The 14086-nt window shown below is 36.5% G+C and overlaps 1 protein-coding gene across 12 annotated transcripts in view; it reads right to left on the minus strand.

Moving 5' to 3' along the window:
- acot7 (acyl-CoA thioesterase 7) overlaps window positions 1-14086 on the minus strand; it is a 165254-nt gene that overhangs the window by 59205 nt on the left and 91963 nt on the right. For all 12 annotated transcript variants that reach the window (XM_067395333.1, XM_067395331.1, XM_067395332.1 and 9 more), the window contains one exon: window positions 2268-2384. In XM_067395333.1, coding sequence (XP_067251434.1) covers window positions 2268-2384 — 117 coding nt within the window. The remainder of the gene's footprint in view (window positions 1-2267; window positions 2385-14086) is intronic.

Below are 14086 nucleotides of genomic sequence, written 5' to 3' on the forward strand. Positions count from 1 at the left end.
CGATTATGTTCGGTCAGATCTATGCTTCCCTTCCTGCAAGAGGGCCTGGAGCGAAGGCTGTCTCCCTCCACCCTCAAGGTGTTTGTTGCCGCTTAGCCGCACATCACCATGCAGTTGATGCAGACTAAATCCACCTCGCCCTTCCTCCTTACCCTCTTGGGATCTGACCCTGGTACTTACATCTCTCCAGGGTCATCCCTTCGAACCTTTGCAATCGGTCCAGTTAAAAGTACTGTCCCTTAAGACCGTCCTCCTGGTTGCATTGGCTTCGCTTAGAGGGTAGGGGACCTGCACGCATTTTCGGTCAACGAATCGTGCCTGGAATTCAGGCCTGGGGATTCTCACGTTATCCTGAGACCCCGACCTGGATATGTGCCCAAGGTTCCTACCACTCCGTTCAGAGATCAGGTAGTGAACCTGCAAGCGCTGCCCTCGGAGGAGGCAGACCCAGCCCTGGCTTCGCTCTGTCCAGTTCGCGCTCTGCGCGTTTATGTGGATAGAACTCGAAGCTTCAGGACCTCAGATTAGCTCTTTGTCTGTTATGGAGGCCAGCAGAAGGGAAAGGCTGTCTCCAAGCAGAGGATGGCCCACTGGATAGTGGATGCCATTGCCCTGGCGTACGATTCCCAGGGCATGCCGTGCCCATTCAGGATGAGAGCTCACTCCTCTAGAGCAGTGGCTTCTTCCCCATCAATCGTATAAAATGCACAACACCGCTGTATTCTGCGTCAAAAGAACACGCGCTCAGATGTAAACAATCCCAACGTGCACGAGAAGCACATAGCGGAACCAGTGAAGGAGACGAGCTGAATGAAAGTGCGCATTCACTCTCTGACAGCAGAGGGCGCTGATGGAACAGCAGCGTGCAGCGGTTACCACAGAAACCGTGCAAACAAAGTAACTGTGCTAGTGAAGTTTTTAAAATGCTTCAAACAACCATTCATTTTTTTGTAATCTCAGTGTTGTTCATCACAGCACCAAATACTGAATACTTAAAAAAGACTTAAAAGGATATTTATTTTCAAACCTAAACATTTTTATATTTTAATCTGGACTACAACATGCCCTAATGATTAGAAATGTTCTGATTATTTGTTATTGTTCAGTAAAACTTTGAAAACATACAGCTTCATTAGTTAACATGTTAATTCATTATCACTAAACTGACAATAAAAATACTTTTTATTAATTATAAAAAAGTATTAATTATTATTAATTAACATTAATTTCTTAGTTACTATTTAATAACATTACTAAAATCAAAATAACTTATTTAATGGACCTGAGATAAAACTAACAATGATCAGTTGTGTTTCTAAACTAACATTAACAAAAAATAACACAAAAATAGTTCTTAAACCTGTTAAACTATGACAAAAATGGTTTTGCAACTTATTTTAATATCGTGGTAATACCGTATACCGTGATAAAAGCTTCATCTATTAATCGCAACATGAAAATCTGATACCGTCACATGCCTAATTGGAACTTCTTAATTATTGCCCTGATAGTGGAAATGGGGATTTTCAGTGCTTTAGCTATTTTCTTACAGCCACTTTCTATTTTGTGAAGCTCAACAATCTTTTGCTGCACATCAGAACTATATTCTTTGGTTTTACTCATTGTGATGAATGATTAAGGGAATTTGGCCTTTGTGTATCCTCATGTTTATACTCCTGTTATACAGGAAGTCATGGCTGGACAATTTCATGTTCATGATCACCCTGGTGTGCTAAAGAATATAAATATGAATGGGAATACACTTCAGAGATATTTTACTCATAAAAAATTCCAGGGGTGCCAATAATTGTGGCCAACGTGTTTTGGAGAAAAACATTTATTTCATAACGTGATTTCTCCCCCACTTTCAATTCTTTTCCTTCAATGAAAGGTTCAAGTTCAAGTGTAGGTATGTTCAAGTTGCATCTGAAAACTCACTTGTTTTCTATAGCTTATACAGCAGAATAGTAGTATATGTGGCTAGTTTATATTTGTGTCTTCTATTGTCTTTTACCATATATTATTTTTTCTGAGTTTATCAGAAGTCAGCATACATAAAAACATTCATACAAATAAAGTGCTAGAAACATGTTCTTCACTGCTTAAAAAATACAAACATGCAAGATTGATACTGAGTCTGCTTTACCTTAACGTTATATGTAGCAATTTGACTTTCTTACTTTTTTGAGAATCTGAACCATGTACCATTATTATTCTCTTTGTTACAATGAAAAAAACGCATTGAATGTATTTATTTTTTTAATTACCTTTCTTGATCTTACGATGGAAGTTAATGGCATCCACAGATGCCGTCACAATGTTGGTCTTGCAATGACGGGCAGCAACAATCCCTGCGACCTCATCCATGAGCTTCATTGTCACACCTGAGGATGGCAGATATGAGGATGATTTACAATCAGTTCTCTACAAAATAAATAAATAAAAATTACACAGCTGGAATGCCTGACTGATATCCACTGGAATTACAGTGTTGCAGTGAGATTTAAATGTGTGAAATACTATAATTTAAAGACCAAAGAGAACTAACAGCTTAATATCTGCATATTATAGCAACAGGGACATAAAAGCTAATGTAAGCTAATAGTCAAAAGTCCATTTTATTATCCTCCATTATTTTGCTGATATGGCATTGCATGGCAGATCTTTTATCCGAACATACTCATTTTGTGGTGAAATGTAAATCTTGAGAATTCTATTTCATAAAGCACAAACGATACAGCACACTACTGCTTAGTAATCACTGTAATAATAATCATATAAATTGCACAGCACACAGCTGAGACAAAGTTCAGTGCTTTATAAATTAAACATCTCTCTAGGCAGAATAGGTCACCATCAGTCTCAGGAGAATCAGTCCACTGAATCATAATACCTGTCCAACTTGAAAAATTCACTATTTCAGTGTCCAAAACAATTCTGACAGCTTTGTTTGAGGAACATATAGATAAGTTGTTATTCTCTCAATATTTCGATTAGCCTGAACTCTCATTTGGGTTGCATTCAGATTCAATGACGATACACCATGGCCCATTTGACATCACTGATGCCACTGATGCCATTGAGACCAAACACCACTGGTTCTTACAAGTGTTATAGCTGAACATCACACACAAGTCTGAATGTACAGAATGAGGGATAAGATTTGAGAGCTGCAGTAGCAAAGGAGGATTATCAGTGAATGATGAAACTCACGTCTTTTCCTCACACTAAGGTAATGTTTACATGAATGCTAAATAAAGTGATTGGGTTGATCTGCATGTTTGTATGTCACAAGCTTCAAATCGCAAAGTACAGTGTAGACAATGTGTAATAACAAAACCTGAACTGGTAAGGTATTAACTGGCAAGGAATAAGGTAATAATCCAACATTCAAATAAGCAAAAATGAGCACACAGCACACACAAATATTGGGTGGAGCACTCCATTCTATATAAGACTGAACTATTTTACATAAGTTTCACTACTAAATGAAATATCAACATTCACAATTCCAAACATTTCTTCTGCCACAAAAAATGTGCAGTCTTAAAATTTGGCTAAATCTTATAATGTATCACTTAACATGCTTAATTTTCCAAAAGCATTTTTGTGTCAGGCATGTGTCAATAATGCCTAAATAATGCTTAGGTAGGCAGTTTTCTAGGTTTGGGAACAGAGCTAATATGTCCTTTACTAACTGCTGGGGAGTATGAACAGTGAGTCATTGAAGCCACTAGGTGTGAAGATTGCTAATTACGACCACTAACTCAGGAAATATAATATGGAAGATGCTGCTGCTGCCCAGCTTTGAAAAATCTGGCCTGAAGTAATTCAACTGAACAGAGATGAATGGAAGCAGACTGCATGTAATATAGGGTCTTTAACGGCCATCCCATATGGAAAAGTTTTGTTAAAAACATATGTGATTCTTATATGTTCTAACAGAATATTATAAGGGACATATATGCTGCAAAAAACGCATATACAAATTGCATAATATTTATGTACTTTCAATCCTATATGTCATATATGTCCAACATATAACTAAAGTCTTACAGATTTTCATGATGTAAAAACAGGTAAATAATACAAATTTAATAGGCCTATGAATGTCCACCATATCTCTTAAGATGTGTATAAAACATAGTGCATCAGAATAAGGCTGTACTTTACTCATGTCCTCGCTCTTATCTTGGAGTCCTACGCCTGTCAATCACAGTCATATAATGTATAATCATAGACTTTCAATCTCAGATGAAACACATATAAACTACACGCAAGCACATATATTAATTACTAAATTAACATTTTAATTACAAATCTAATTAATTAAATTAACCACTGTGCAGAAAAAAGTGCACAGCAATGAAGGGGTCACGCTCTAAAATATCAAGAGTGCAAAACAGACACATTACACTAGTGTGACTATAAAACAGAGCAAGTTTTTGCAAATGTGAAATATCAAGAAAATCAAGAATTCAGCCACTATGCAGGAAAAAACAGCAAGGAAGAAGTTTACAAGCACAAATGAACTACACTCTAAAAAATGCTGGGTTAAAAACAACCCAAGTTGGGTTGAAAATGGACAAACCCAGCAATTGGGTTGTTTTAACCCAGCGGTAGGGTTAAATGTTTGCCCAACCTGCTGGGTAGTTTTATTTAACTCAACTATGGTTTAAAAATTACTGTATTGCTTAATTAAAATTAACCCAAAGTATGTTGGAAATGAACATTTATTAATGTTCAATGAATAATTATTAAACAATAAACATTTATTAAATTGCTTATTAATAAATTTATATTAATAAACTATTAAACTATTAAATTTATATAAATAAAATATTAAAGCTTATTAATAAACATTCACCTTTTGTCTATTATTGTTGTCTCTAATTGCATCTGGTTTTTAATTTCCCAACTATTTTGGGTTCATTTTAAGCTAGCCATATAGCAATTTTTAAATAATAGTTGGTTAATTGATGTATCCCGGGTAACCTATGCTACCAGCAAAGAGAAAAAAGTTAAGAAAAGGAAAAATCTAGAAGAAAAAGAGATTCATCCAATCACTGATCGTGCTGCAGTGAGAGACACCCCTAAGAGCCAATAGTAGCGGCGCATTCATAAGTCCCGCCCACTGGTCGCGCCGGCGCTGCTTTCAGCGTGAGCAGATGAGAGCGAGTCAGAGCAGATCAGCACAGACCAGACAGTTTCTCCTGAAAATCCACTGATCTAACTGGAAATGTGATTGAGTGCACTAAAAGTGGAGCTTTTGAAGTCGACGCGTCAGCCTGAAGTGTTGTCGCCGGAGACAGAGAAGAGAGAGACGGTGCGGATCCCAGCGTGTTGAAGCACTGTGAGTAATCTTCCTTGTGTGAATAAAGATATGATTCTATTTTGCTTTAGTGAGCGAAATTTCAGATATTAATCCGAATATAATGTAAATAACATGTCGAAGTTTCTAAAATGATTGATTCTGAGCCGTTTTGAGTACGGCAGGCCGCGTGCGCACAGCGCGAGCTGAACTGATTAGCACATGGGCTAAAGCTAACACGAGTAAACGTGATAATTGTGTCATGAAATGAGATAAAAAGTGATATATGAGTGTCAGTGTGTTTAATAACTGCCTATTAATGTTTAATTTGATTGTGTCAATTTGAGATATTCATATGATTTATGGTAATGTCTGAATCAAAAATAATATATGGTTTGCTAAATAATGACTAAAGGGCGTTTACTGTACATTCAGTTAATCATTAATTACTAGCTTATTTTTGTTTGTTTGTGCATGAATGTGGATCCTTCAAATGTTTAATAAATCTTAAATAATGGCTAATATGCCCTTACTAGCCCGTATGTTAAGTTAATCATTAATTACTAGTGTGTATGTGCATAACACATGCATAATTGTGGAAGCTTAAAAAACGTATTAACATCTGCCTCCCTCCCCTTCAGGTACAGTCATTTTATATATTCATCTGTTTACATTTATTGAGGTAAGAAGACAAAATATCTAAGAAGATGAATGCGTATCATTTCCATCTCTTGTTTCTTGTTCCTTGACAGACCCAAAGGAAAAGGACATGAAGGACAAGACAAATGAATGACTGTTGATGAGTATCAAGCACAACCTCGACAGAGACTCAGAAGAGGCTGAAATAATGGAGGAAAACGGAAAAATTGAGAAATGACAACAAAAAAGTAAGAAAAAATGCACGTATTAGTTATTTTACTGTTTGGTGAATCCGCAGCCAGCTATCAAACTGTTTGGTGGTTTATTTTAGTGTTTTTTTTTTTTCTGTCTTTACACTTAAAACTTTTAAATTATTGTAGAACTGCTATTGTTTCAATATTATTATTCAACTTGCTATGTAAAGTTAAGACAAAGAACTTAATAATTATTGATAATTAATTACATTATCAAGTATATGACAAGAAACCTGAAAGTTATCCAACCTCTAACGTCTGGCATGATGGCTTTCCAAAATGCATCATTAACATTAAATTCATGAGCTTAGATGACCATATGTACACATAGGAGGCAGTCGAGTTGGTAAATAGGTTTAAGAGATTGCTTTATCATTTATTTTGCTATATTTTTGTTGCTAGAGCTACCAAATCTGTTAAATGAAGTGAAGATGGCCCTGAAGTCTCAGTGTTCGACAGCATCAGTCACGTAACTTGGATGATAGGACAGGATTTGCCACAGAGTAATTACAGAGCCCTTCCAAAAGAACAGGTAGTGTACTAGTTTATCTAGTCAATGAAGTGCTGAAACCCTGTTGTTGTTGTTGTTAATATTATATTCAAAGTGATCCAGTTGGAGTAAGTTTAGGTTAAAGGATTAGTTGTTTGAAATGAAAATTAGCCCAAGCTTTACTCAACCTCAAGCCATCCAAGGTGTATATGACTTTCTTCTTTCTGATGAACACAATCTGAGAAATATTAATAAATATCCTGATGCATCCAAGCTTTATTATGGCAGTGAACAGGATCAATGAGTATAAGGCTGAAGAAAGTGCCTCCATCCATCATAAACATACTCCACACGGCTCCGGTGGTTAATAAAGGCCTTCTGAAGCGAAGCGATGCATTTGTGTAAGAAAAATATATTTAACAAGTTATGAAGTAAAATATTTAGCTTCCGCCAGACCACAATCCATATTCAAGTTACGAAAAAAGTGTAAATTGTGATCATGTCAGTTACACTTTTTCCGTAAGTTTAATAGGGAAGGTGTAGGACGTAGCGTAAGCTTTGTGAGCTGCAAGAGTTTTACACTTTCTTTGTACGTTGAATAAAGAAGGCAGAAGCTAGATATTTTACTTCATAACTTGTTTAAATATGGATATTTTACACAAACGTATCGCTTCGATTCAGAAGGCCTTTATTAACCCCCTGGAGTCATGTGGAGTATGTTTATGATGAATGTGGATGGAGGCACTTTCTTCAGCCTTATACTCATTGATCAATATTACTGCCATTATAAAGCTCGGATGCATCAGGATATTTATTAATATTTCTCAGATTGTGTTCATCAGAAAGAAGAAAGTCATATACACCTAGGATGGCTTGAGGGTGAGTAAAGCTTGGGATAACTTTCATTTCAAAGTGAAATAATCCTTCTAAGTGTCTTGCTCAGTGCCACAATAGTGGCAATTCCTGTCAAACTCACAACTTTTTGGTTCCATTGGGAAGTCCAGAACCCCAAATATGCTCCTGTTGATTTGTCTAACTTGATATGTAGTCATGGACTGTGGGCCACTTTGCTTCCTAACATCATCAATGTTTTGCCTTTTATTTGTTTGTCTCACAGGAGCAACGTTGCAGAAAGTGTCCTCATGTGGTGACTACCAGCATTGGTACAGCAAATAATGCCAAACTTACTGAAATCAGAGGGAAGAATACACAAAAAATAATCTGAAAACCTTAAAGGTGATAAAGAGGATCTTTTCGTCGACTGAGAAACCAAAGACTGTTACTGAGTTTTTGAAATGAGCGCATGTGTAAGAACAACCCCCCTCCTTTCGAGGGAACGCCTCCCAAAACTCGTGCACGAGTATTGGAACACGAGTGTTTACTAGGGATGGGCGATATTATCGTTTGCGATAAATACCGTTGAAAATTCTCCTCACGATAAAAATTTGTCTCCTCGCGATAATTACGATAAGTCTAGTTGTTGACGTATTTCGTGCGCGACCGATTCACTGTTCACGTGTGGAGTTAAAACAAGCATGACGAAAGACGTGAGGCTGAGGAGCAGCTTGTTGTTAAGCGAAGAGTTCCCTTCACAATTTGGAACTGGTTTGGTTATAGAAAATCAGATGTGGAGCAAACTACGGTAATCACTATAAACAAATGTTCAATGAATGAGCCGTATGTCATTCACGCCATCATCACCCGGGTTTTGATAGCGCGCGAGTGCAGGTGAGACCTGAACATCTCACGTTGCTACTGTTTAAACTAAATTCATTTAAACCTTGCCAGTTGCCACTTTAAACATTCAACTGTAAGACGCAAAAGAGAACTTGGAGGAGATTTGTGTGTACTCATCCGAAGCGCGTACACGGAGAGCTGCGTCAGATATATTTTGTAAACTATCTGAAGACATAGTTGGGATTGTTACTTTTTGATACAGTTAGGGCTGTTACGGTCGGCATGACAATCGCGCCACCGCGGTCGTTTGACATTATATATAATATATATATATATATATATATGAGGTCGCGTTAACTGTTTTTGTTTTTTAGCAATGACGGAAAAAATATGAAGGCCGTCCGTCATTTTGAAAGATTACTGAGGCTGATGTAGCTTGTAAATGTAATTCCCACCCCTGCCCAGTAGGTGGTGAGCACGCTCCAGTGTGGCAGCAGAGCGCGAGTTCAGTCTCCAGAATAAAATGATGCGTTTGATTCGATTACAAGCACTCAGTTTAGGTATATTTTATAATAATAAAGTTATGATACTTATACTTAAATAATTCAGTTTCTAATCCAGTTCGTTTTGTTTTAAATGGTTTGTTTTCTTATTTTTCTTGCTGACTAATGACTATCAAGTTTATGGTATATATATATATATATATATATATATATATATATATATATATATATATATATATATATATATAATTATTGTCATTGGTATCGTTATCGCAATAAATACCTGAAATTATCGTGATAATTTTTTTAGGCCATATCGCCCATCCCTAGTGTATACCACCGGCATTCGCTGTGTCGTGTTAGTGGATTCATTATGTCGGACTCACCGCAGGTAACTCATAATCTGCAGTTGTTACTCCTGTCTCCTGACAAAAACATTGCATGCAGCGCCTGTGGAGTGTGGAAAGTTACTGGAGCGCGCAGCTCGTCTCTCACAAGGAACGTCACGGCAGTGATTGTCAAGCCAGAGGGCCAATTGTTTACTGGATGATCGCGTAAACGATTGGCTGATGTTTTTAAGGCCCTACCTCGTGCACAGATGATGTATATTAATATTATTCCTTTCAGTGCACCTAATAAATAGTCTTTTATCAGTTAGTAAAGACAGTTTCAAGTAACATTGCAAAAATGTATAAAACAAAACATCCTCTTTAGCACCTTTAATGGTCTTTGATGATTTATAGCCGTGACAGTGTGTTCACGGTATTTTGTTGTTGTTGTTGGGGTGTGTTTGTGTGTGTGTGTGTGTTTTGCTTATGCAAAGTTCAGTTTGATATCAAGTTGTAATTTTAAATTACTCTTGTGGAGTATAATTTGATTGTCTCTTTGATTGTGTTGAAATAAAAGTATTTCTAATGTAAATTTGTGCAAGTAATTGTCTGAAATCATATATGATTTGTATATGCAGAGATATTGTAATATTTATAGAAATAATGTAAGATAATTGTATGTAGAGATATGAGGAATTGGGTGGAAACGTATAAAGTTTGAAGAACAGACACACAATTTACCTATTAAAAACATATATAATCTGTATAAAATTCATATGAGCAAATAATGCAAAATTTAAATGAATCCTATATGACTTTCATATGATTCAATCAAGAATTTTAAATGATTTGTATAGGAAATTTATTGATATTCATACACATTTTCTACTAAAATCATATAATATTACATACTGTTGTCATGTAAAACTCATATAAGAAATTTGCAGTATTCATGACCTAAAAATCCCATATAAGTTTTATGTGTGCTTTTTAGTATGAAAGTGGCCATAATCGGTCTGATTTTGTATATGACATGTATTGGACTTATATGAAACACATAAGGAAATTCTGGCTGATTTGAGTAAGGAAGATATATGGTTGCTGTATATGAAACATACAGGTTTTTTTCATATGGGATTTTCATTGTTCCAGGACCTGATATAAAGAGGTCACATCATGGAAAACATGATTTTGCTTGCTCTTTTGAAATAAGGAGTTCAGTGTACTATGTAGAGATGAAGGATGTAACATCACAACTGCAACCAATAGATGACTCAGATAGCAAGGTGACACTGATACAATGTTGAGTTTTCACTCGAACCATTTTGGTTGAGGTTGACATTTCATTGTTGGATCAGCATTAACATTTAGTTGAAAGCTGACAGCACACATGGGTGGTGACAGCAGAGATGTATAAAGTACTAGAGACTTGAGTAAAAGTACAAGTGCTCTATCAAAAAAGTGACTTGAGTAGAAGTTGAAGTGCTCTTTAAGCACCACACTTAAGTAGAAGTAGTAAAGTATTCAACATTTTTTGTACTTAAGTATTGCAAGTAGTTTATTTTAAAATTTACTACTCAAGTACTGAAAGTAAAAGTACAAGTATTGTGTTATGTAGTTATTAAAGAAAGTAGTCAAAAGTTTGAACATCATATTGTTTTTATTATTTCAAATGATAAACCTAAAGGACAATCACAATTCCTTTGGCTGTAACTTTTTGTAAACAAACAGATTAAGTGTGATTAAGTACCACTTGAGATGCAGACAAGTTGAGATGCTTTGTTTGTTGTCAGCACTTTGATTTCATTACCAAAACGTTTATTTTGACTAATAGTGTAATTTTCTACCATATACAATTGAATAAAATTAACAGCTAGCTAACAACAACTTGCTTTGCACTTTTTTTCTGTTTTCACCTCACTCCAGTCTAAACTAGGCTAAATTATTTTTTTAGTTAATTTTTCTACACATTGTCATATAAATAAACTGAAAATACTGTAGTTCATTAAGATTAAATCTTACTAACCACTCTTACTAAAAAAATGGGGTAAGCACACTTATATTCTCATTTCAAGAGGTGTTCTGAGTAAATGATTTGTTTGTAACACTTTATAATATGGTTTGATTTGTTAACATTACATTAGTTAATGTATTAGACTAATAACCAACATGAACTAACCATGGTCAATACATTCGTTACTGTAGCTATTTATTAATCTTTGTTAATAAAAATACAGCTGTTCATTGTTTGTATATGTTACTTCACAGTGCACATTAACTATGTAAACAAATAGAGAGCAATTTGAGAGCAAGACAGCGCTCGTGTTGTTTTAAGACGGTGAATGCGCGCGCGCGGCAGGGGCGCTCTCTCTCTCTCTCTCGCTGCTCGTTCTTATATGCGCCCTGACAAGTGCATTCTATTCTACATCACTCACCAAACAAGGCTTTGGCAGCCGCAGGTGCAGGAAAACTCCTGCATTAGTTATGTCAGTGTAAATCTATACTACCATTAACCTATAAAACACTACTACACTATAAAAACGGGCGTGTGATTAAGCAGCACCAAAGGAGACATGCTCTACGATTTATTTTTGGCAACAGTAGGCTGTCATAAAATAAGAGAAAGTTGACATTAGTGATGGGTCAAAAATACCATTCAACGCGCTGCGTGACAGCCTTTATGATAGCCAGCTAGTTGACGTTAAGTGAACACCGCAGCATGTCGCTAGTTAGCAAAAGGGCTTAACTTACTGATGGGATGAAGGTGGTGTTTTTGGTTCGTCCATCTTTTCCGCTGATCAAAAGGCAGAACGGGAGCACGCGCAGTCTTCTTAATCGCTTGATTCGCTCGATGTGCCAGCTTCATCAAACCTGCCATCCACCGTTCTGGCAGTGGTAATGTGGGTTTGGAATGGAATGATTCGTAACATTTTTATAATTGTAACGAGTAACGTTGCTGCACATAAAAAAATATCGGAGTAAAAGTATTAAACTCTTTGAAAATATGTACTGTAGTAAAAGTGGAAGTAGGAGAAAAAAATAATACTCTAGTAAAATACAGATACCGCCTTGCAGTAGTTCTACTTCGTTACTATACATCTCTGGGTGACAGTGATATTGAACTAACATTGATTTGTTAAAGACCATAAGATCATGAAAGCATAGGCGCCGATTTATGTTTCTGCCGGTGGGTGCCCAAGTGCCCCACATCACCCCCCTCCCCTCCCCTGCCCCCAATTACAGCCATATTATACTATAGACAAATCCGCGATCGAGTTTCTTATTCCATGATAGTTTCATGGTAGAATTTTTGTTAATAGAGTCAGAGGTCCAGCCGTGCTCTAATAATCAGTGGTTCGAATCTGCCCTCATATAGTTTTTTTCCCTCACAAAGTTCAAAGAAGTTCATTAATGTTTGTATATCGAGAGCAGGGATATGTTTGTGTGCTTTTTGTTAGTGATTTCCCTGGAAAGAAGAGTCAAGCGATAGATTATAGACTAACTTACACGACACGAGCCACAACGTTCCTCTGCATGATTTCAAAAACAACACGTTTTAGCACTAGTTAGCTTATTTAACTCAAATTAACATCAACTGGATGTTTCATTTGCATTATATCCGTGCAGCGAGATGGCAATTTCGACCCAAAAACACATTCTTTTCACGAGTGTTGTCGCGAGTCGTGCTCTCGCTGATATCTGATGCAAGGAGAGTTTGAGTTTGAGCGCGCGCATGTATCTGATCCATGATCTGATTGAGAACAGCCATTTGTGCTCACGCATCACTTGGATGCGCTCTCGACGTTTGCCATTAAAATATCGCCGTAGAAACAGCCTTAAATAAACTATAAAAAAGGGTGAAGATCGTGTCTGAAAGCTCCAATCGATTTTTTTATTGGTTAAATCAATGGAGAATATGTCGTATTTTTCCGTGGGTGCTCGACCATTTCCGTGGGTGCTCCAGCCTCCGAGCACCCACGGGATCGGCGCCTATGCATGAAAGTATATCTCTGTGGAATGCTAGTGGGTGTTACCCAATCAATGGGGACTTTTCAAGCCATGATGGGCATTTTTAACCTCTTTACCCAATTTGTCTAATACACTGGATGCTTGGTTTAGGGGTGGGCCTTTGGGTAAAGTGGTTGAAAAACATCCATTGCAGTAACAGATGCATCCTATACATCTTTTATCTAATTACTGACTGTAATTAGATACATTAATTAAAAAAAGTTATTGAAGTGGCTCTCCAAGACCGACGTTAGCCACACCTGGTTTACATCAATGATAGCTGGTCCCCCTCAGTAAAAATCGTGTTCCGGGGGGCACCACGACAGAAAAAGGCACTTTCAACTGTACACAACGTACTGCCATGGGAGACAATAAATTGTACTTTGACCTTGATTATGCAATTACAAAAAGGGAGCCATTGTTTAGACATTTTTCCAAAAAAAAAAAAAAATACATATACATAAAATTATCTCACCTAATGTTTGATCATGCAGTGCATTTTTGTTTTAGCAAAGGGGCAATTGTTGCACAATAGCTTACAGCATAAGCCTGATTTTAAACTCTGAATTGAATTCACAAAAAAGACAAGTAAACAGTCAGTAATAAAATAAGAACAAATAAACAATTGAGTATCATTAATGTTAATCAAACAACAAAAGACAAAGAAAAAAAATCAGAGACAGCAGCCGGATTATTAGGCAGCTATCACTTTAAGAGCTGCACGGATCCAATATAGGCTACTGTTACACAACTTTCTCAACTGTTCACTTAAGACAAAACTGACTGTGTTTATGTGCATACTTGTCAAGACAGTAATTTTGTACATACATTAGTGTGTTTGACCATTTAAGCGAATTTTGGTACTTGCAAGTACT

Source organism: Chanodichthys erythropterus, chromosome 9 (genome assembly GCF_024489055.1).
Source record: "Chanodichthys erythropterus isolate Z2021 chromosome 9, ASM2448905v1, whole genome shotgun sequence".
In the NCBI taxonomy this organism is placed as follows: domain Eukaryota; kingdom Metazoa; phylum Chordata; class Actinopteri; order Cypriniformes; family Xenocyprididae; genus Chanodichthys; species Chanodichthys erythropterus.